The 25,449-nt window shown below is 41.9% G+C and overlaps 1 protein-coding gene across 2 annotated transcripts in view; it reads right to left on the reverse strand.

The window, feature by feature from the left end:
• EXD2 (exonuclease 3'-5' domain containing 2) overlaps nucleotides 1–22,305 on the reverse strand; it is a 42,418-nt gene extending 20,113 nt beyond the window's left edge. The window contains exons 1-5 of one of the 2 annotated variants that reach the window (XM_030214448.1): nucleotides 22,219–22,305; nucleotides 17,155–17,530; nucleotides 14,269–14,525; nucleotides 11,058–11,184; nucleotides 5,600–5,922 (exon numbers count right to left, since the gene is read on the reverse strand). In XM_030214448.1, coding sequence (XP_030070308.1) covers nucleotides 5,600–5,922; nucleotides 11,058–11,184; nucleotides 14,269–14,525; nucleotides 17,155–17,490 — 1,043 coding nt within the window. In that variant the 5' untranslated portion in view covers nucleotides 17,491–17,530; nucleotides 22,219–22,305. The remainder of the gene's footprint in view (nucleotides 1–5,599; nucleotides 5,923–11,057; nucleotides 11,185–14,268; nucleotides 14,526–17,154; nucleotides 17,531–22,218) is intronic. The other variant, XM_030214449.1, reaches the window with a different exon arrangement.
• Between the last annotated feature and the right edge of the window lie 3,144 nt (nucleotides 22,306–25,449).

Here is a 25,449-nt window from a genome sequence, read left to right on the forward strand (position 1 = left end):
AGCATCTTCATCTTTTCTGCGAAAGGATGGAAGCTCCACAAATTAGTTGAAATGAAATGCTGGTACCACTTTCGGAAGAAAAGAAGAACTGTGCACAGGAAGACCCCTGCCTCCGAAAAGCGAAGAAAGGAATCCCAACAAGAGAGTCTGAAGCTCCGAAACCCTATGTGTCGAAGCAACAGCCACCAAGAACACTGTCTTTAGCGTAAGATCTTTCAAGGAGACCTTCTGGAGTGACTCAAAAGGAGGCTTCTGAAGAGCCCGAAGGACTAGATTAAAGGTTCCACTCTGGACACGGCGTGTGAAAGAGGCTTCAAACAGCCCACTCCCCAAAAGAATTGAATATCCAGGTGAACAGCAAGAGATGTCTTCTATAAATAGGTCTCTGAAACAAGCCAAAACCACAACTTGAACTGTTAGAGAACCAAACACCAATCCTTTCTGAAGGCCTATCTAGAGAAATGCTAGGATGTGCATGATCTGAGCAGAGAATGGAGAAAATCTGCAACAACAACACAGCCCTTTAACGTCCTCTATGCCCTCACATATGACATGGATGTAGAGCATTTCTGAGCCAGAAGCAAGGTAGCAATGACAGAATAACCTTTTCAAGCTACAAGACCAAAACAAACAAACAAACTTAGGCACTTTACTTCACCATCAAGTCCAGAAGCACAGAACCCCATCGGTCCACTACCGGCTAAAAACCCTGGCTGGATAGTTCCCATTCTCCCGGGTCCAAGGAGTGCCTGCTGAGAAAGTCCACCTCAACATTCAAGGACCCAGTGATGTCAGCTGCCGACAAGCAGAGATTTTTCTCTACCTAACCAATGAGGGAGGCCGCCTCCACTGCCATTGGATGGCTCGGGGTCTCATCTTGCTTGCTGATATAAGCCACTCCCATAACATTGAGAAAACTCAGACCAGAGTCCCTGCCAGAAAGGGAAAAGTTGTGTAAGGCATTCCACACTGCCTTGAGCTCCAAGCAATTTATTAATCACTGAGACTCCTGTTCCTTCCAGGTATCCTGTACCAGATGGAATTTGTAATGCGCCCCCCCAAACCGACTTGCTGGCGTCCATTGTCACCGCCTCCCATTGTGTTATCAGAAAGGGAGATCCGATGGTCAAATTCCTGGGCAACAACTATCACTGCATACTCTGTCTGGCAACCAACGTCCAAGCAAGATGAAAGTCATACTTCTGCAACACTGGAGACCAGCGGCTCAGAACAGATTCCTGTAATAGCCGCATGCTGCATATGAGCCCTTGCCCAAGGCACCACTTCCATCACTGCCGTCAGTGACCCCAGAACCTGGACATAGCCCCAGACCCTGGGCCTGCCTTCACTGAGAAGACGATTGTTGAACCAGCTTCAACCTCCTGCTCTCAGTGAGGAAGGTCCTCTCCCCTGTTGTGTCAAATAGAACACTCATACTCCAGAGTCTGCGATGGAGCTAGTCTGCTATTCTCAAAACCGAAAACCCAACTCAATGACTCCAGAAGATGGACAACTTTGTCCATCACCACCATGCTGTCCAAATAAGATGACACGAATGAACCAGTTGCCGAGATACAGGTGAACTCGTATTCCCTTGGTAAACGTTCTTGGAGACGTGGCAAGACCGAAGGGCAAAGCCCTGAACTGGAAGTGACAGCCCAGCACCATAAAACGTAGAAACCTCCGATGCGAAAAGGTACACCTCCGTGAGATCGAGGGTGGTGAGAAATTCTCCCACTTGAACTGAGGCTATGACTGCTCTTCATGTCTCCATGCAAAAGGTCCTTCTTTCTTTGGGACAATGAAGTAGATGGAGATCTGCCTCGTCTCTGGCCTGGGGAACTGGAACAATGGCCAGGAGTGCCTGCCAGCAAGGAATCTACAGTGGCCCAAACTTTGACCAACTTGGTTCCCTTTCAACAAGGAAACTGCAAGAAGAGAGGAGTGACCAGGTGGGAGAACTTCAATTGGTAACCTTTTGTAAAAATATCCAGAACCTACTGGTCTGATGTGATTTTGGCCTGCTCCTCCTGAAACTCCTGAAGACATCCTCCCATCGGAGGAAGAAAAGAGTGGACCAGCCTTGCATCATTGCAAAGCTCTGGAGGCACTGGGCACTCTAGATGACTGAGAGGAGGACTTTCTGTCTGCACTAAAGGAAGATTGGCATACCTGAAAGTGGGATTTCTGACCATATTGCTGCTGTTGACTTTTCCTCCGGCAACTGCTGTGGCTTAGTTTCCCCCAGTTCTTTTACCAAGTTACTGAGACATTCTCCAAACAACCAACCACTTGCCCTGAAAGGGTAGTTTAACTAGATGTGACTGACGCTGCATCTGCTGTCCAATGCTGAAACCAGAATTGCCGATGTGGCATGACAGCCAAAGACATACTCTACAGGCCACAACTCATAACATGTGATTAACAGCAACCGACAAGCAGGCAAACCCTGCTTCCAGCTGGGTGTTATGGAACCTGTCTTGCATTGCCAACTGCTGATGCCAGTTCAGGTATGCTCTTGCCACGAAGAAACTACACAATGTCGCTTGAACGCCCAAAGAAGCCACTTCAAAGGCTTGTTTCAGCGAGCCTTCTAGCTTCCTATCCTGTAGATCTTTTAGAACAATGCCCCCTTCCACTGGCAAAGTGACCTTCTTAGTCACCACCGGAACCAGGATGCCCATCCTCCAGAACTAATGGGTAGAGGCCAGCCATGGTTCTTCTCACTCTCAGCAAGGTCCATTCTATTGTAATCAAGTCCTCTACTGTAATCAGGTCCTGAATGTCTGGATGCATCAGGAAGGTCTTAGAAGGACCTCTAAGCCCCCTTATGATTGACGAAGATGACCCTCCTGATGCCGAAGCAGAAGGCTCCTCAATGTAAAGCACAGCCAGTGCCTCAGAAACAAAAGTACTGAGCACCTCTTTATGAAACAGCCTCAGTACTTTCAGATCATCTCCTTCTTCTAACAGCTCCTTCAACGACGGCTCCTCTGAATAGACCGAAGCCACATCAAATAAGCTATTTTAAGACACTAACCCCATTTGTTGGCAGGCTTTTCATAACCAGAGTGTAACAAGTTGTTGACTTGTGGCTACATGCGTGAAAGGAAAAACATTGTACTAATCATTTAAGTAACATTACGCCTATATATAAAGAGATGAAGATTAATGTTTCTATGCACATCAACCACTTGTTTCCTCATGTTGATAAAAAATAATGAAGACAAGCTATCAAGAAGCTTAAAATTTTTTATATATGCATTTACTTGATGTACTGTGCTGTGATCATTATGTTTCAGGAGCTATAAGTGGAATATCTTGGAACCTCAGACTGTTGGGTGAATTGGAAAACAGAAACGACAGCAATCTATGCCAGTGGCGTTTCTTGGTCAGCTGCCACCCGGGGTGGATCGGCGCTGTGCCCCCCCCCCCCCCCCCCCCCCCCGGGTACAGCATGACACACACCTCCCGGTGCATCACCTCCAAGCCCCGCCCCCCGACTCCATTCTTACTACCTGCTGGGAGCAGCCGCACGGCTGTTGGCTCCGCTGGCTCCCTGCTCCCTCTGCCCCAGAACAGGAAGTAATAGCAGATGGAGCAGAGAACCAGCGGAGCCGACAGATGCGCGGCTGCTCCCTGCGCCCCTCCTGCTGCGTGCACCCGGGGCAGACCACACCTTGGTACGCTACTGATCTATGCAACTTCATTTCTTTATACAACAGGACCACTTTTGTGGAGAATGCGACTCGTTATGTGGTAACACAACATAAGTTGTTTACATCCAGGAATAACATGTATAGAATGTTTATACATTTGGGAAGCTTGACTGGATTGGCCGCTGTCGTGGACAGGATGCTGGTCTCTATGGACCCTTGGTCTTTTCCCAGGGTGGCATTACTTATGTACATCAAGCTTATATGTTACCTTTACTAGTAAATTAGTTCAAAGCAGATTACAAAGCATAAAAAATACAGTTACAAAATAGCACATCATGTAAAATAGATATGCCACAATATATAATATTGTATGAAATGTAATAATACATTAAAAATAAGCATAAAATAAAACATTCCATCTGGGAAAGAGGACTAGAGATATAAAGAAAAATAATTCTGAAAAGGAAAGCCATGGGAAAGGAAAATAAAACTCTCCCTAAACCATTACTCCTTAATCTGATCTCATGTTCTAATACAAATTTCTCCAAATACAAAATCTCAATGAAAATAAATTGCTTACTCTGAAGAAGTTTCTCTTTTATATTTAAAGTACATTTTCCATCTTTTTCTGATGCAAAAGTTATCAAAACAGTTGCTCGAGAGCAAATTATATCTTGGGTATCTTGAAGAAAGGCAGTCAGTTCACCCACAGCTAAGGCGGGACCTATAACTGCCGCCTCTCTTGGAGAAGTCCCACCTACATTAGGTAAATACATAGCTTTAATAATAGAAATATAATCAGCTATTTCTAAGTGAAGAGCTTCCTTAAAGTATAAAAAATACTTATAAAGATAAATATGTCATCGGGAAGTTCAAAAACTTTGGATTATTTAAATGAAAACAATTCTCAAAATTCTCAGTATTATGGTGCTCTCTTACCGCTGTAGTACTCACAGCTTGTAAGGTTCGATCCTGAACTTTATCAGACTTTGTATTCAATTTTGTAACTTGATTTTGCAGATCAAAGCAATTAGAAACAACATCCAAAGTAAATGCACATAACTGTACAACTTTCCCCTCCAACATGCCCTCAGTTCTTGTAACTATTTGCCAAATATCCTTTAAGGAAATATCCCTCCTCAAGGGTTACTTAAGCACATCCAAATGCTTCGAAGGGGCTTCAAAGGGCCGTGCCCTGTGGTCACACCCCACAATGGTTGCACATCTTTGTGTGCTTCCTTGAAATTCTCTGTTGGCAAGGTTGAGGAGTCACCACCTTCAGCGATCCACAGGGCTTCTCCTCCATTAGTACACACACTCCCTTCCCGCTGAGCAATCAGAACTATCATCTCTCTCTTGTTTCTGAGAATTTTGTACTGTTTTATTACTCACAGATTTAACAAGCAAAAAATAGAGGTCAAAATACAAAAAGAAGCAACACGATAAAGTATATAGCAGTGGCTTCCAATCCTGGTCCTGGATGCACCTCAGCCAGTCAGGTTTTCAAGATATCAACAATGAACATGAGAGAGATTTGAATGCACTGCCTCCACTGCACACGAATCTCTCATGAATATTCACTGTGGATATCCTGAAAACCTGACAGGCTGGGGTGCCTCCAGGACAAGGTTTGGGAACCACTGGTGTAGCCCAAACATATATTGCTTAATGGTTAGTGTAGTGGCTTGGGAACCAGGTTCTATTTCCATTGGAGCTCCTTGTGACTCTAGGCATCACTAAACCTTTCATTGCCCCAGGTACAAAATAAGTACCTGTATATAATGTATAAATTGCTTTTACTGTAACCACAGAAAGGCAGCATATCAAATCTCATCCCCTTACCCAAAAGAAATTTCAACTTAAAGATGTTCCCTTAAAGCAGGAAGTTTTATTAGGGCTAACAAATTTAACTATAGATTTTTTAAAAACCTGGCAATTACCTTGCTGAGTATCCCGCCCCGAGTGGTTTCCGTTTTTGCTTCCTGGGATCTTTCCCTTGCTGACTCGGTACTAGCTGGCTGCTAAGCCCAAGCTTCCTTTGCTTCTGTTTCTGCTGGGAATCCACCTGACCATTATTATCATCACCCATGCCACAATTTCCTCTTCCTTTAAATGGCACATCCACCAAGTCCTGGCACATCCCCATAATCTTTTCCCAGGAACATGGAAACATTTCACCTCCAGACACATGAATGGAGGAGCATCCCAGCAGATGGAAAAATAGAGTCACAGAGATCTGCGCATCTTTGGCCGCATAACTGATCTGCAAAAGAGAGTCCACAGTGAGGTTCTGAGAGATAAAAAGCCAGCGATATGCATTACACTCACCTTGTTACAATGACCATAATAGGGTTCAAATTATTATGAACAAGAAGCATCTCTTCAATCATGCCAACTTAAAACCTAAGATGCTCTCATTACTAGAGAAGGATAATATAGAATCTAGGAGCTTCTGCTATTAAATCACTGAGTAGCTTTGGGCAAGTCAGTATCACCCACAGTTCCTCAATTTACTCATGTAGTATTTAGCCAATAACATAAGTGCTGACTTTTCACAATGACTGGGGGTGCTAAACACAGAGCAAATTACACATCCCTGAATACATTGAAAGAGCTTGCTCGAAACAAGAGGATACCCACAAAGCTGGCACCTGTGGACAAGAATGTCAATAGACCATGAATATTGAAGGAAAGGGACTTTGATGTATCATCTTAGATGGTATTACATACATTACCCGTACTTTATAAATGAAGACATATTTAACATTTACTAAGATGGGATGGTACAAGACTTTTAACGATACAAAAACAGAAGAAACAAATCTTCGCAAGGGTATAGAAGGTAGAACAAACAGGAAGAGGACTAAAAAATAATAAAAGATGCTCCAGGTAAAAATGAAAAAATAAAAAATGAAAATTTATTAATTGATGAATACAACTCGACACAGCTGTGTTTCGGCCCGATGGGCCTGCATCAGGAGTCTTGTGTGTCCTAAAATTCACTTGTCTTCTTTGTCTGGTAAATGATGTGGTAAATGTCTGATTCCGGGTTTATTCTCAAGATCTGAGACCCCAAAGAGCATTATTCCGTACTGAGGCATAAAGACGCACAGCTCTATTTCCACATAATTTACCGGACAACGAAGACGAGTGAACTTTAGCACACACGACTCCTGATGCAGGCCCATCGGGCCGAAACACAGCTGGGTCGAGTCATATTCAATCAATAAATTTTCATTTTTTATTTTTTCATTTTTACCTAGAGCGTCTTATTATTTTTTAGTCCTCTTCGCTGTTTGTTCTACAATACTTTTAACTTCATAGTTTTGCCACTTTGGATATCAGAAACCAATCATGGACTACTTGACACCACTAAAGCAAAGCAATAGTTAAAAAAACAAAAAGAAAAAAACACCTTTTATAAGTGGGGAGGGTTTTTGGATTTAGTTCATGCCTTTTTTTTTGTAGTAGCTCAGGGACAGTCACATTCAGATGCAGTGGGTATTTCAAATACCTGTACTCCTTGGCCCTGGGCTTTATGCAAGTTCAAAAACAATAGATGTTCTAATTTCTTCCAAACTTTTGCTTGCTGTCATGGAGTTACACCCAAGAGTGACAAGCCAGCAATGTTATCCAGCCTTCCCACCAGGAATTAAAATCAAAGCCTACACATGCACAGACATCAATTGGATTCAGTAAAACTGCAACCGTTTTCTTTATGCAGATGAATAGGTTTAAGTAAAACAAGACATTTATCACCCTATCCTAGAGCTACTGAAAATGGTGAACTGTAGGGCAATCCCGTGTGGACTGCCATGGTGCCTTTTTTTGTTGTCCCAATGCTGCAACAGGGACGGATTGACCCCTCTCCCTCAACCTCTGGCTCCGGCATTTCCACAGTATCCAAACCTCCCCCCCCCCCCCCCCCCACCTCAGGTCTATCTTAAAAGTGTTTCTTTGGCCAGGTCACCGGCAGTGGCAGCAATTTGTACAAGCCGTCCACTGCCAAGCCCAGAGACTGCTTTCTGCTGTGTCCCGGCCTTGCAGAAACGGAAAGTTAGGTCAGAAGGGGACAGGACACAGCAGCGAACAGGCTTTGCAGCCACTGCCGGTTACTTGGACAAAGAAATGCTTTCCGGGGGGGGGGGGAGGGGGGCAGATACAGGGACAGCATCAGATCTAGGGCCAGAGAGGAGGAAGAGAGAGATGGAAACAGATGCTGGACAGGAGGAAAGGTAACAGATGGAAAGAGATATTGAACCCAGAGGAAGAGGGGAAGGAAGGGAAATGAAGAGGTGTTAGACAGTGGCTTGGTGGGAGGTAAAAGTGTGAGGGCAGAAAGGAAGAGAGCACAAAAAAAAAAAGTTAAGGGGGAGAAGTGAGAAAGGGGAGCAAGAGAACATATCCAAGAAGGATATCTGAACTGGTAAGCAAAGGAGATAACGAGAAGAAAGAGAGAAACTGTTCTGAAGTTACAGGTTCAGCAGGCTACGGACAGATACACTGCAAGATCTCTGCCAGCAAAATCCAGAGATGTTGGTCCTGCTCAGAGCCTAGTAAAAGAAGCATCTGGACTCCAACAGCCATTATACCACCTTGTCTAGCAGAGGCACAGGCCATAGCAGTAATGCCAAACCCGATGATGCGACTGCTGAGTGAAATCTAAAGACTCGATGGATTCTGTGTTGTCACTCTAGCTGTTATCTGAAAGGCTATTCAAGGACTTAATGCTGCAGTTAAAAAAAATCTATCCAGGAAACTACATTATTAGTAAGTAAAAGGGATGTGCTTTCGCAAACTCTGGAAAAAACAAGACTGGAGTATCATGAACATGTTGAACAGTCTAAAATAAAAATCAAAGAACTGAAAGGTTCAGTGGCTACCAATATAATTCATCAAAAAAATTGATCAGACTGAGAATTTTAACAGAAAGTTAAATTTGTAAAAAAAAACTTTCCTAAGTTTGTGGGACTTTCACCTGGATTTCTTAAAAAAAAAAAAAAAAAAACACCTTGTTGAAGTTTTGAAGTTTTCAGAAGTCTGCAATGTCCCCTTTAAATAAAGGTAATTTATCTGCCTGTTTTTACTAAGACTATAGGAACTTCTCCAGTAAGTGAAACTCAAACTCGTGAAGGTGAAACAGAGATGCAGGATTTGTCCGCTACATTGTATGATTCCTTAGCAGAATTATCTGAGCAGGCTACATTATTAGTACCTTTTGTCTTTGAACAGGGCCTTAATGCTGTAATGTGGCTATTTTTTCAACATTCTAAGGTGTTATTCTGTGGTCAGAAAGTTTGTATTTATCCTGATGTAACTAAGACCACGCAGGATAAAAGGAAAGCTTTTTCGGCCTTGAGGGAAGAAACCCAGGCATTAGGGTTTCCTTCTTATTAGCATATCCATGTAAATGTATGATACATTATCAGGGTTTAAAATATGCTTTCTTCTTACCAAACAGTAAATATAATTCCCAATACCACCACTGGTAAATAAACCATAAATCAAAATACAACAAACCAGGATGTCAAGAAGCTAAAAGGGCATAGATAGAAAGCCTCTCTATACCAATGTAAATAAAAATATTAAAAACTTTTGTATGAAAAGGAGAAATTCTCAGAGCAGTAACTCACCCAAGCGGAATGGCACCCAAGGGTTAAAGGTTCTTCCTAAAGGGTAGCTAAGTTTCTCAATCATTGAAGATCTCCCATTTGTGTGTTATGAGCATACATTGTGCTCCCAATCCATACCAAACAGTACGTGATAAACAACAGTGACAGGTAATGTGACCACTGTCACTGCTGTTACAAAAACTGTGACAATTCAATCATACAGCTTCACAAAATAAATCAATTACCCATGTCCTTCCTTCTGAAAAAGGCATTTCAAATATGCAGCAACGAACTCCGACAGAGGACATCACTAGTAAAATATAAGATAACAGCTGTCCCAACTCCTTGCCTTTATTTTATTGACCATCATATTTCACTCTGACCTCCTCCCTACCTCAATATTTTTGTTGTTGTTGTTGTGTATTAAAAAAAAACAACAACAACTTAAAATAAAGTCCAAAATAAACCAAAATGTTTGGAAACAAAGAAGTCAGCACTGCACTGTTTAAAAGCTAAGTACAAAAGTATTACCACACTGGGACATACCAAAGGTCCATCAAGCCCAGCATTCTGTTTCCAGGTCACAAATACCTGGCAAGAGCCCGAAAAAGTGTCGAAGAGGATAACGTCAAATCCTCCCATCGCCTCGGGGTCAGGTCCAACACAGTTTGGTCCCAGGGGCTCTGCACAGTAGGCAGCACCAAGGCAGGTGGAGACCCACTTGATGCACAACTGCTCCTAGTGTCAACAGGTCCAGCAGCCATATGTAGTGATGGCCCTGATGTCGATGCAATACCTGACACCGATGCAGAATTTAAAGATTCAGACTGGGCTCCAAAAATCTTTTCACACTGAGCCTCTCTAGCCAACTGGGTCCTTTTCTTCATATGAAGATACTGGACACAGTTGGAAAGGCTATGATCAGGCACTAGACACTGGAGACACCAAGAATGAGTGCCTGTACCAGAAATGGTCCAATGCACTGGGTACAGCACTTAAAGCCACTGGGAACTTTTGTGGACATGGAAGGGAAAACATCCATGGTCAAATCAAATGACTCTATGGTGACGAAAAAGGGGCCAAGCACCAGAGAAAAATGAAGGAATAACCCGACAAGGTCTAAAAGCAGCCCAATGACATGGAAAAAGTAAAGAAACCTAAAGACAATAAGGGGACGAGAAGAGACTGGAAACACAGGAAAACACAAACAAGCCAAAAAACTAGCTGAAAGGCACTCAAAAAGCTCTACCAGAGCAAGCTGCGAGGAACAGGAAAAAATGATGTCCTGTCCTCACGCTCTTGTGGCAGACAAAAACTGCAGGAACTGCGCTCTTGCAGCAGACAAAAAGGCACTCACACATGCGCAGTGGAGTGTGGCTTGCGCGCCACATTGTTCAAGTTGTTAGAAGCACCGGACTGGGCAACACAGGTCACGTAACCCACCTGTGAGAATTATAGCCTGCTTGTTCTCGGAGAAAATGCTTTTCACCCCCTGTTCATTAACCTAGTTTTAGCCAACAAAGATGTAGGCCTCACAGTTTTGTATACGATTGGTTTGGTGTTTTTAAGAAATGGAATGAAATGAACAAGTCTTCTTCCACTGCTTTCAAGTCTATGCCAATTTCTAGAGTAAGAACCGTGTACTCTCATCTCGAGTCTCTTGACTATATTCTGAAAGTGAGAATTTAAAATCCCCTCTTTATTGAAAAAGGATAACGAAGTACCTAGATAGCACTTCCAATAGAAGGTGGCACATTTAAGGAGAGCAACCAATGAAGACTCTTACCTGATCCTGAGTTAGCTCTTCTGCCTCCCAATTACTGCAACGAAGCCAGAGAGATTTTTCAAGAGGGATGCTCAGAATGTTCTCAGATAAAGACCTCAAGCTGAGTCCACTATGACCAATATCCATCCTTTGATACAGAAAGAGAATTCCCAATTACTGGCAAAGAGTTAAAATGAAAAATAGAACTAAAGGAGAAGACAATTCCCACACCAATGGTGTGCTAAGTGCTACAACCACGTGTAGTCACATGATTAACCAACCGATCTTCCTTCATGAATTGGAATGGCAAGGAAATAATTGTTAAAGTTGTACTGTGTTGGAGAGTGGATGGCTGGTGGTGCCTCTCGGTAACTTTTTTGTCTAGTACCAAAGTGGTGATCTAAAGCGTTACCTAAACAGAAATTTAACCCCTCTTTCTACATATGGCATGCACAGTTAGGCAAGAAATTGGACATCCAGTTATAGAATAGCACCAGTTATGCTCAATAACTTAGTTAATTGGCACCAAATTGTTGATAGGTATCAATAATTGGCTTTAACAAGCATTTACTGGCACTAATTTGCATTTATGCACATAACTGACTTCCACCCCTATTCCATAAAATTAATGCCTCACTTTTATAGTGCGCAACTGCAAGGAGGGTGTTGACATGGCAAAGGAATGAGAAGATGTACACTTATGCACAAAACTTAATAGAATACTGCAAGTTGAATGCTTAAGTGCCAACATTTAGGCATGCACCTTTACACCAGATATAAAGATGACATAAGGGAAAGGGAAATGGGACTTGATATACCACCTTTCTGAGGTTTTTACAACTACATTCAAAGCAGTTTACATATACTCAGGTACTTATTTTGTACCAGGGGCAATGGAGGGTTAAGTCACAAGGAGCCCAGAGTCACAAGGAGCTGCAGTGGGAATCAAACTCAAGTTACCCGGGATCAGAGTCAGCTGCACTAACCACTAGGCTACTCCTCACGCCTCAATTTAGGTGCATTGCTGCCAAATTATGGTAGCATTCTATAACCTAATCTGGGCATCCAGATGCCACTACGGATTACTAGCTCAGCACTCCTTATAGAATTTCCTCCTTAGAGCATGCTGGGAAGGAGAAGGCGGTTGTGATAAATGTGGAATGCCAATGACATAGAAAGATGCAATAGGAAGGTTCTAAAAGCCAAATTTAAGAAACTGAATTTAGAATGTCAAGGGTGCATTCTCGCTAGTGCTTTCCATTCCACCTGATCCCCAGAGGCATGTTCAAGTATTGAATCTCAGTGTATAAATGAGACAATGGTGCAGGGAAAAATCTCATCAGTTGATCATGTGAAATAAGTTCCTGTAGTTTAAGGAACTTTAGTGCTTAAATCATTACGGGGTCTGGGACCACATAGAATTTTAAAAAGGATCCTATGACTAAAACAGAAGCCAATGTAATTTTAGCAATACAAGAGAATAAGATCCCATGTTCTCATGCTTTAATCTTCATCTGGTCCAGGAATACATAAATAAAAATAAAAACAAAAACCATTTCATTCTGTTGTTTCAAGTGAAAAATATGAAAACCATGGTTTTAGCCTCTCCTCCTCATGGGAAGCATTATCCTAACAATATTTTCTCAAATATTTTTGTTATTTAAAATATGGGTGCTGTTTACCCCTTTTATCATGTGGCAAATATACCTTAGACTCTTTAAGATCAATAGCACAGTATCCCTGAAAATAACTCCTTAATTCACTAAGGGGGTCGGTCTTTAACTAAAGCTCAGCTCGAGCTATCTGCAGCAGGACCCATAGAATAAAATGGGCCCTGCCTCGAGCTAAGCTTTAGGAAAAGACCCCCTCAGTCTCTGGAAATAACCCTGAACTTTTTAAGTCCTTCTTGAAAACTCTGAGCTTCTTCCTTCTGTGCTGCCAACTCCTTAACTTTATGAACTTTCCCCTGTTGCTATTTGTCATTCTTCACTTTAGACCTTTTAGACACAACTGCTAAAATGTTACGCATCTCAGCATTTTCTGTTTTATACATTCACCTTATCCCCGTAGCTAACAGGTCTTAATCACCTGTTTAGACTTTTAGGGCCCTGTTTACTAAGCCGCATTATAGACAAGTTAGCATTTTTAATGCACGTTAACTATGTATGCGAGTTAACCATGTACACGCCTTCAATATCCCTATAGACGCGCACTAATTGTAGGTGCAGTAAAAATGCTAAACAGGGCCCTTAATTTTGTCTAAGAGACTCTCACCACTTTCTCAAACAGTTTTTAAGTCTTAAAGACAAGTTATGCAAATCTAGTTCTGCATAAGAATATAAGAAAAGCCATGCTGAGTCAGACCGAGATCCATTAAGCCCAGCATCCTGTCCCTGAGAGTGCAAGTACCTGGCAGATGCCAGAAAGTACATCTATGTCCCATGGTTAATTTTTACCCAGAGGCCCATGCAGAAAGCATTACTGCGGGTTTTACTTCCTGAGCAATGTAGAAATAGTTCCAGCGTGGGTATTAACTTACATGGAAACCATTACTGCAGACCACATTAACATGCATGTCAGTGCAGTCATTAAGTAATCCCCAGCAATACAAAAAAAAGACAAAGTTCTGAGACGCGTTGTGCAAGAGAATCTTTTTGCCAGGTCTGGAGCAGTATAGAAGAGTTGCTTGAGAGGAGCATGTGGCTGGTGGCACCACCTATCACTGCAACCCAACCACCATGCCCCTCCCCCCGATTGCTTTCTGCAGTACCCCTCCCCCTTCCCTGGATATTTAAAAAAAAAAGCTGCCTGGTAGTCTACTGACCCCCCTCCCAACCTGACCCCACTTCCCCCGATATTAAAAACAAATTTGCCCTGGTAGTCTAGTGGCCCTCCTCCCTCCTTCCACTCACTCCAAAAAAACATTCCCTGGTAGTCTAGCGGGCCCCTCACACCCACCCCATGACCCCATTGCCTAGGAGAGAGGGAGGGAGCCCATTAGACTACCAGATAATTTTTTTCTGGGGTCAGCGTGGGAGAGAATAAGTAATGCCGGGGGGGGGGGGGGGAGGGAGGGAGGTCCCTTTACCAAACAGCGTTAGCGCTGCTTAGTAAACCGGAGTGCAGATTTTGTTTTATTAGAGATACAGCTATACCGAGAGAGAGTTATGTCTCCCTTCCTGTCAGTACCTAAGCCAACCACCACTTAATGAACATTCCTAGGTTTCCAAACCTGTGTCTCATAGCCAGATATCGAAGATCCACATTCCCTTTCACAGTCAGGCCATAGTCCTGGAGCAACTTGCAGGCATCTTCCCAGCATCCAACTCCAACTTTCAAAATGTTGTCATCCACTAACAGGTCTAGTAAAGTCTTTGGGACAATCTGTGCATTCTTAATCACCGTAGGTAAACGAACCAAGACACAAAGGCCACTATAGGAAGCCAGTTGTAGGATGGACACAGGTTTTGCTTTTCCTTCTACTGACACCTAGAATATAAAATTAAAGCAGCATTGAATATCTTGGAATGATGCAAAACCTTTCAGTGCTGGCTGGTGCATGAGCTACCAAATCCTCAGAGGACAGTCATGTTAGGGGCTTTTTCTCGGCTTCTCATATCCCCCTTATAAGTCAATGAAAACCAGTGTTGTTCAAAGTACTAGGTCAAACTAGTTAAGTAAAAGTAAAAATAAATGTATAGTTTAATACTTAATAGTAAAAAGTACAGTGAAGACAATAACATAATTTACTTAATTGAAAGTACACACGTTTTTGCCCAATAATACTTTTTGAGTAAAAAGTACCACAACTACAATGAATGCAACTATTGTTAATGTTTTTATCCCAACACCTTTATTGCTCTATAATTCAATCCACTTTGCTTTAAGTAAATTTTTGAAAATGACTGTCATTCACGCGAGTGCACTTCTGAGTCATTAATCCAGCACAGCTAAAAAAAACATAGTAACATAGTAGATGACGGCAGAAAAAGACCTGCACGGTCCATCCAGTCTGCCCAACAAGATAAACTCATATGTGCTACTTTTTGTGTATACCTTACCTTGATTTGTACCTCTCCTTTTCAGGACACAGTCCGTGTAAGTCTGCCCAGCACTATCCCCGCCTCCCAACCACCGGCCCCTCCTCTCACCACCGGCTCTGGCACAGACCGTATAAGTCTGCCCAGCACTATCCCTGCCTCCCAACCACCAGCCCCTCCTCTGGCACAGACCGTATAAGATTGCCCAGCACTATCCCCGCCTCCCAACCACCAGCCCCTCCTCCCACCACCAGCTCTGGCACAGACCGTATAAGTCTGCCCAGCACTATCCCCACCTCCCAACCACCAGCTCTGGCACAGACCGTATAAGACTGCCCAGCACTATCCCCGCCTCCCAACCACCAGCCCCTCCTCCCACCACCGGCTCTGGCACAGACCGTATAAGTCTGCCCAGCACTATCCCCACCTCCCAACCACCAGCTCTGGCACAGACCGTATAAGACTGCCCAGCACTATCCCCGCCTCCCAACCACCGGCCCCTCCTCCCACCACCGGCTCTGGCACAGACCGTATAAGTCTGCCCAGCACTATCCTCGCCTCCCAACCACCAGCCCCTCCTCCCACCACCGGCTCTGGCACAGACCGTATAAGTCTGCCCAGCACTATCCCCGCCTCCCAACCACCAGCCCCTCCTCCCACCACCAGCTCTGGCACAGACCGTATAAGTCTGCCCAGCACTATCCCCGCCTCCGGCTCTACCACCCAATCTCGGCTAAGCTCCTTAGGATCCATTCCGTCTGAACAGGATTCCTTTATGTTTGTCCCACGCATGTTTGAATTCTGTTACGTTTTCATTTCCACCACCTCCCGCGGGAGGGCATTCCAAGCATCCACTACTCTCTCTGTGAAAAAATACTTCCTGACATTTTTCTTGAGTCTGCCCCCCTTCAATCTCATATCATGTCCTCTCGTTCTACCTCCTTCGCATCTCCGGAAAAGGTTCAACAACTACACTAGCAGGAAGTAGATTGTTCAGTCTGATAAAAAGTTCCTTCAAATCAGGCCAGTTTGCAATATTACTGATGTCTTCTGACTTGATTTGCAGGTTATGATCAAGGGAATCTCTGAAATACTCGACTTCCATATAGCAAAGAGTACTTTATCACCATTATTGTCATTGTCATCTGCATTAGAAGTAGTGCTGTCTAATTCATCACTTGCATCTTTATCTTCATTATCATCATGCTGTCCAATTACAAAGAAGGCTTTCACAAAGTTGGAATCATTGTCTGTTGTTGTTCTACAAATTTTCATCTGATGGCAAACTCCGATTATCTTTGAGGATTGATGCAAGAACATCAAATGTATGGGAACACTCCAGTCTTAAGGCCAGACATGCAGACTTCCTCCCTAAAGACTTATCAATCCAGTGGACAGTTACCCTAATGTAACATTTCCAATGGGATGATGAGTAGTCTGTGGTGGCAGAGACATACGTTTGTTCACCAAGAATTGCAACCACCTTCAGCTTCATCTCCACTTTACAGTGACCCAACTTATCACTGGTCTGTTTGGCTGGAGGCCAGTAACCAGTTCAACAAAGGGAATTCTACTGTTCTTATAGGTTATATTCACTGAACAACAGAACTCAAGATGAGATAATCCACTGTTTGTGTGACAAGGAGGCGTATTTTCAAAGCACTTAGACTTATAAAGTTCCACAGTAAGCTATGGAACTTTGTAAGTCTAGGTGCTTTGAAAATGAGCCCCAAGGTCTGCAAAACTCCTGCTCCCAGTTTTACTGTTCCATTTGGTTTACCGAAGGATCATCATTTACATCGCACTTCCGTTTTTACTTTTTACTGCAAACATCAGATGTAACTGAGTAAAAGTAGTAAAAACTGGTGAAGTTATTACTTCAAAGTAAAAGTAACAAATGTTATCCTGTACTTCTTTACAATAAAAGTAACACAACTTTTACTTAAGTGCAATAACTAGTTACTATACAACACTGATTAAAACTCAGTTGAACCAAACAGCCTGTGTCAGAACTATTACAGGCACCGATACAAAAGCCATATGTCGACTTCAACGTTGCATTGCTTAATCATACCTACCCACTCACAGTCCATTCCAAGGACAGGGTACTCCTGCAGCTCCTTTTCCAGCAGAGGCTTAACTCTCTCCCATTCCTCTGGTTGAGAAACCAGCACCACTTCCGACTCGAATATCTTTTCCACAAAGGAAATGGCCGGAGAAGCGTAAAAAAGTGCCTCACTACCTTTGGCCACGTTCCCATTCTCAACAGCTGGTCCTTTTATAACTGATCTCTTCTTCCTGAAAAGGCTCAACCATCTTTTCTGATGTTTGACCACATTCCACAGAACAAGACACCCCACTGCAGTGCCCACCACCGTGGCAGCAGCTAATGTTAGGGCTGTATGTTTGGACATTCTTCTCAGTGAAAACAGTGTTGCATGGTTTTCTCGTTACCTATGAAAACCAGAGAATATTTGATTAGACTTTTTAATATTTTGCTACAATTTATTTTGCACTGTAAAAATATAAAGCTGTCAGCAGCTCTTAAAAATATACTCATAAGGAGAATGTGCCCACTTACAACTTATGGGTAAATTGGAGAATTAAAGATCAAAAGAGAGGTTGTCATTTAATTTTGCCTGCTTTCGCTATATCCACAACGAATAGTCATTGGATACATTTGCAGACTTAATAAGAACCAGGTTAATCTACCCAACTTGAAAAGCAGATCTGTCCATGATTCTTGGGGCCTGGAGTTCAGAAGCCCTTGCTTAAGCCAGTATTGGCTTACTTAGGACACAAAACTACATCTGATCCAACTGCTTAATTTCCTATTCTTTCCCCTCTTGCCATCCCATAATCATAGCCAGCTTTAGAGCCATGATAAAATTACAAGAACTGAACAAGACCTCCTCCAATTAAAACATGTGCACTATTATCTAGGGGTCCTGTTTACTAAGGCATGCTAGCATTTTTAGCGTGCACCTACAGCGCAGCTTAGTAAACAGGATCCTAGGTTTTGAGGTCAACAATTTAAAGGACAACAATAAGACCTGATCCAATTTTTTCTTTTCTGGTGAAAAGTTATTAGCTTACAACCTCATAGACTAATTGCTATTACAAATGAAGCACTATTCAAGCACTATATAAAGGAGGCGGTAAGTGCATCCACACTAAATGCACAAGTGACAGCACATGGTAAAGCATGAGCCCATGCTCATTTCCCAACCCATAAGAACAGCCACACTGGGTCAGACCAATGGTCCATTTAGCCCACAATCCAGCTTCCAATAGTGGCCAATCCAGGTCACTAGAAACCCAAATAGTAGCAAGATTCCATGCTACCTATCCCGGGGCAAGCAGTGGCTTCCCCATGTCTATCTCAAAAACAGACTATAGACTTTTCCTCCAGGAACATGCCCTAACCTTTTTTTAAATCTAGATGTCAGTGCTCCTCCGGCAGCAAGTTCCAGAGCTTAACTATTCTTTGAGTGAATTATATTTCCTCCTATTTGTTTTAAAAGTATTTCCATGTAATATCATTGAGTGTCCCTTAGTCTCTGGTGTTAGTGAGTGAACAAATGCCCCTTATCATGCCAGCATGGCAATTCACACATCTACTGCTGAGTGCACTTCAGTAAACATGCCCCAAAGATCATTGATCTCACAAAGTTCTGTGGCCAAGGATTTGAGACTCACAGCCTCAAAGCACAAACAAGTTTGTCTTTTAGGCAAAGAATAAACAAATTCCTGCAGATTGTATGCTATTTATTTATTATGACATTTCCACCCTGCATTTTCCCAAGAAAGCTCAGGTTCAATGCAGCTTACATAAATTAAGAAGCATTTCAAGACAATTAATATTAATACAAGAATACAACTATTAAAAAAATTATTTTCAAATTAGCTGAACACAGAACTAAAGAGGTGGGATTTAAGTAAACTTCTAGATGACATATAATCAAATGAGTGTCTGATATACTTGGGTAATAAGTTCCAGAGTTTGGCACTTCGGTAAGAAAAATTGTCATTGTGGATAGTTTTGTAGGTTTAATTTTTACAACAGGGAAATGTAAATATGAGATACTGTCTGGATGAGGTGCCATTTCGTGGTGATAACTTACTGATATCATCTAAGATGGAAAGATACATAAAGAAACAGTGAAAGTAAACAGGAAAACATTTATTGCATGAATATTAAAAAAGACACTTCGGGGGAGGGGGGGAAAGAAGGTTTTTGTTTCCTATTGAAAAGTTTAGGATCACAACTGTGACACCTGAAATGTAAAAGAATCAGTTATTTCAAAATAAACAAACAAAAAAACGACTTTCACAGACAGATATAATTCTGTCTCTGACCTCCTTATCAGTGTTCTCTCTAAGATGGGTAAACTGCATGCACAGAAGGATTGCGAACCCCAAACACACGATTAAACGTAGCAAGCATGAGAAAATATAATGCTGCAACAAATTTTAATTAGGTGCTATAAAGCAGCTCAGAAAAACAGAACTATTCACAATTGTCTGATCTTAGCAGCTGAGTGCGACTAGTTACTGTTCAATTGGCAGTTCAGGTCTCATCCACAGCATGGCACTATCTTACTAATATAGATTATTAAAACGTACCTAAACACAGCTGGCAACACCATCACTTTTAATCTATGGCTCTAAATAACACTTCTGAAATTCAAATATCTGCATTACATTTGCTGAGGTACACTAACCCCACTGTTTACTAAGCCGCGCTAGCGGCTGCAGTGCGCTAATGCCAACACAGCCCATTAGGTCATAATGCACAAATATGAACTCAGCCCATAAAATGCTATACAAGAAAAAATATTTGTTAGCTTGTCATAAAATAAGGGAACAGTGCTGCCTCTTACTGTGCGACTCCCTTATATACATTTAGGTATAACTTTCTCTGCGCCTGTGCACTTTGTTTTGACCTGAGGAAGGAGGTCTGAGCATCTAAAAGCTAGTCAAGAAATACATTAATACATAAATTATATAATATATAAATTAGTTCAATAAAAAGCTATATAACTTTGTATTTTTTTGTTGACCTTTGTTCCCACACAGAGAATTTTACTTTTGTTAAACTCTCAGGGCCCAATATTCAGACCGCGGGAGTTAACGTTCAGCCCAAATATTCAATGCTGGGACATTTCTGGTGACCGACACTGAATATCCGGTTTATTCTTAGCCAGTTTAAATATAACCAGCCAAGCTGATATTCAGTGATGGTTAAGTTTAAACTGGCCAAAGATATACCTGGTATTCATACGGCTACATATGGCTGAAAATTCTGCGGATAGACGGTTATGGAGCATTTAACCAGGCAGGTGCCAATCCCGACCAGTTAAATGCTTTTGAATATCAGAGGTTAATCTTTTTTGGTTCTCATGCACAATACCGGTAGAAAAATTATCCTATGACAGCAACTATGTCCCATCAGTACTGCAATATTCATTATAAGTACATACACATTGAAATACTGAGACGACCAAAAGTCCATCAAGCCCAACACCCTGACTCCCTCAGAGATCAATCCAAGTCACAAGTAGTTGGTGATGCCAAAAAGCTAAAATAGATTTAATGCTGCTTATTCTAGCATAATGGTTTATGGACTTTTCTTTCAGGAACTTGTTGAAACCTTTTTAAACCCTGCTATACTAACAGCTTTTACCATTTCTCTCTAGCAATGAATTCCAGAGTAAAGAATGACAAGGGGGTGGGGACCCACAGTAACTGCAGGGATGGGGACGGGGACAAATTTTCTCCATGTCATTTTCTACTTTGATGCCTGTTAACGAACTGGACTGCTATTTATGTTTGAGTGATACAGACGTATTTTGAATTTTTGGAAAAACAAGCATTCTGGCCAAAATTTGCATGGGGGATCCTGTACATCCTACTACCAGCACATCTTCTAAGAAGACACCTTCTATTGCAGGAGGGACTGTGATAGACAGGAAAGCTAGACTGAATCCTCAGATTGGTGATGACTTCTTATTCAGCCAGATTAAAAAATCATAACAGGGCTTCATAGGGCATATTTCTCCCCTCTAGGGCATACAGAATGGGTTGTATTTTGTACCCCTGGACATTTTAACAGGGTGGATTAGGATTCCTTGGGGTACTAGAAATTAGCTAGGGTTGGAAGGGTAGAGGGTGGTGGTGAGAAAGGTTATTATAGCTGCTTGCTGTTATTATTAGTTGGGGATTTTTTTTGTAATTTATACACAACAGTTGCACAGCATATTGCTCCTTTTTGTACTTTAATAAAAGATTCAAATATAAAATCATAATTGTTCAAGGCTTCTGCAGATGAGGACAGAGATGGGGCCAAACTTTGTCCCCATGTCATTCTCTATTCCAGAGCCCAACTGCAGGTTGAATGAAAAAAATATTTCTACTATTTCTTTCAAAAGTACTACTTAGTGACTTCACTGCATGCCCTCCAAGTCCTTGTACTTTTGGAATGAATAAGCAAGTGTTTCACATCTACTCATTCCATTCTGCTCCACTAAAAGTTTTATAAACCTGTACCATATGTACTCTAAATATTGGGGTTACAATGTTCAAAGCATGCAGTGCAATAGCGTGCATGCTGACAACCTTCATATTTTTTTTTTTTGGGGGGGGGGGGGGAAGGAAAAATAATATTACAAACAAGTGGAAGAAACATGCAATAAAGCACCACTCTGAATACAATGAGCAATAACCACTGTACTAGATACGTCTCTAATAAAGCAAAAGTAGAAATACAAAACTTAAAAGGTAAAAATATAGGCAAACAACCTTTGATTAAAATATAATAAATATAGCATGATGCACTCATGTACATAGATCAGCCAGCTATCATAGAAATTGTATGGGACGTACAAAACTCCTTAACAGGTGGCGTCAGCGCCGATCAATATGCAAATCTCCATGAAAACATATGTGTTCATCTCCTCTTTAAACGCAGTTCTGATTTTTTTTTTTTTTTTACTGAAATGACTTTTAACAGCAGTATATTAACATCCAAAGACGGCACATCCCAGCTTTTCGACGACTCAGTGAAACTACCTGCTTCCTCCTTAATACTGAGGTATTCTTAGAAGCTGCGCTTCCACTCTAAACATTAAAACATAACTAACCACCAGTTTACGCCAACTCCTGCAAGGAAACGAAACAGCTCACATTTGGGAAAGACATCAACATATCCTCCATTCAGGATCCCTTTCCGAACGAACCAGATCACCTGTCACCTCGTCCTCGCTCCTCCTCCTCCAGCGTACTTCCGCCAGCGCAAAACAGGGCATGATGCAAGCACGCACGTCTCCGCCCAAGGAGGTTGAAGACAAGGGGAGACGGGGGCGGAGTGTTCCTATCTAGTCCATTATACGGGCTGAAGCCAGTAGGCAGAGCTTTACGGCAGTGGGCGGAGCACTATTGAAAACATTAGCAAAAAAAAAAAAAGTCTAAAGCTGTTCCAGTTGGATAGGCAGTGCCTTACTACTACTCATTTCTATAGCGCTGTAAGCATTTTATATGTAAAATTCCCTGTAAGCACGTACCAAGAATGACTCATGGGGGCTGGCACTTCAAAATAAATAAGCGCAATGCAAAGTCCCAGCTCAAGAAAACAAAAACAGTCAATGTTAGAATGTCTCAATTAATGCTTCCTTTTCAACGGCTTCTAAAGAAGAGGTCCTCTGATTGGCATGCATGGAGTGGTGGTGATATTGACTGATGTACAGTATATAACCTGAGTTCATAGTCTGAGGATCCCTTTCTATATTTAAAATAAACGTAGGAGTTGTATTTTTAGTGGCTCTTAGCACTGGTTCCTACTACCGGATTTTTTTTTTCTTTAGTTTAAGTGGTTTTTTATCTGCAGTCATTTACTATGTTCCTATGATTTTGAGTGAGAGAAGGTATCAGTGTCCAAAGGAGAGGTGTAAGTAGATTGTCACTCTTTCTCCTAATCTTGAACCTCCCCATCCTGGATACTCTCCGCTTTGCTCTTGCGCCTCCCCTCTTTTTCTTCTACTCGATGATTTGCCCTTGTCCTTATCCTTATCCTTTTACCCTTCTTGCCTAAGATCGCCTCAGATCGATCACCATGCCTTCCTTTAAGATCCAGCCAGGCTTCACTGCTGAGATTCCCCCTTATTCCCCCATCCCCCAGATCCCTTCTCCTTACCCTATGCTCTGTCTCCCTTTGCAGCACTTGTCTCCCAAAAGATGTCAAATAAAGTAAATGGGCACACAAAAAATGTAACAAATGGCTTTATTTTTAAAAAGTGGCATAATTTAATATGAAAACTTATACAAGCATGCTGGAGAATTTGCAAACTTTCAACTGAATCTTTTAAAAAAATGGCCACAGAAAAGCAGGAACAATGAAGGAGTAACAGATTGTGTGGTGGTGGGAGGATAAAATAAAGTGTATGTGACAGTTACCATTGCTTACCGTGGATGCAGATGGCAAAATAGAGGTGATAAGTATACATAAATACAATTTAAAAAAATATTTGACCCCAATAAACAAACTTCGTACCTCCCTGATTTTCTCACCACTACTACATTCACCCTCATCCCCAGTTCCAAATTCCCCTGTTTCTAATAGTTGCTTCTTCTGGGCATCACCTTCCACATTTCAACTTTTTGTTGACCCTCGTGGCCTCATCCCCCACCTTAGTTCCATTCCATCACCACTGTCCTCCTTAGTTACAAAGAGCTGTTGAAGGTTAAAAGAACAGATTGAAAGTTCTTTTAGTATAGTGAATTCCATTATGGATACTCAACCAGTTCATGTGCAGGATTTTGATAAATTACCCACAGCTTCGCAGTTGGCAGAGTTATTAGAGATAAAATAAAAACCATAGGCGCCTAAACACTACCGTACCTATAGGAATGCAGTTAAGGCGTGTTAGTGTTTGACGCACCTTAACTTTAGTGGTACCTAAACACTAACGGCACATTAGTGTTTAACACATCTAAACTTTACAGCTGACCTCTTAACTGACAGGATAACAACACTGTAAACTATAATTGTACTTGTTGACACTGAAACCTCCTTTCTATTAACAACCATTAACTGAAGTATGGCAGAATGTTCTCACATAGCACATTTACCCAGATTATTTTGGGAGGTGAGGTGTTAAATTGATCATGACTGTTATTGGTGGGGGGTGGGGAGGTAAAAGGTTTGTAGCAAGACACCTACTGTAATCTTTTTGCTCCACTCTGAAAGAAAGAGAACCTCTGTACTTTGTCATATTCCAGCACTGCGTATGCCTTGTAGCGCTATAGAAATTATAAGTAGTAGTAATGAAGGAACCCTTTCTCTCCAACATAATGTTGCATTTCCAACATAACAGCCTGCTCAATCAGTGTTGTTTACCGGGGCAGGCTAGAAATTGGACAAGCATTATTAGGGTCCTGACAGCCTTTCTTCACGACTTGATGGATGGAGGCATACCTGCGACAATGTAGTAAATAAACCTCTAATTAAAAAAAGCATTAATGATCCACTTCAGCACTTCCTCCAATGTAGCTTCTTGAGGCACGTTTAGCAAGGCGCATTAGCGTTGAACGCACCTATAGAAATGTATAGGCACGTCAAACAACAATGCATCCATAGGAATGTATATGCACATTAAAGAATGCGCCTTCTACTCCTACCCCAGCTGAGATAATGTTTAACCATCTCTCCGTACTCATGTGCAACTTTCTTTAACTCAGTCACCTTACTTTCTAACTCTTCCAACTTTCTTACCTATCTATATGTTACATCTTTGCTTTACCTTTCACTATTAATTATCAGCACCCAATACTATTCTATAAAGGGTGCTCCAGGCTGAGCACCCTTTATAGAATAGCACATAGCACCAATTCCCACACCCAAATTTAGGCACCAGGACTTTATACCTACTGACACTAGGTGTAATTCCTGGTGTCCAATTTGGCCATGCATCTGTGGTATTCTACAACACTGTGTGCAACTTTCTGGAATGCCGCTGATCCGTTCATAGCCCTTTTGGGTTGTGCATTATGGGATTTGGACATGCAGTTTTATAGAAAAGCAAGATGCACGTGCAAATCCAAAATTGTGCCAATTAACATCAATAATTGTTAGCATCCAATTACTGATGTTAAGTGGCTCATTATGCAATTTTGTTGCACACATAGTAGGATTGTGCCCAAAGCACTCTTTATAGAATCCTGGGATAAATGTATAGAATAACATTTACATATGTAAATATTCACTTACCCTCAAAAGTGCCAACAGGGTGCCTAAGCACTATTTTGTAAAGGTATGTTTAAGTGGCATAGTGCATAAATATAGGGGGGGGGGGGGTTAATTAGCACACGGCTATTTA

The sequence above is a fragment of the Microcaecilia unicolor genome, chromosome 9 (genome assembly GCF_901765095.1).
Source record: "Microcaecilia unicolor chromosome 9, aMicUni1.1, whole genome shotgun sequence".
Classification (NCBI taxonomy): Eukaryota; Metazoa; Chordata; class Amphibia; order Gymnophiona; family Siphonopidae; genus Microcaecilia; species Microcaecilia unicolor.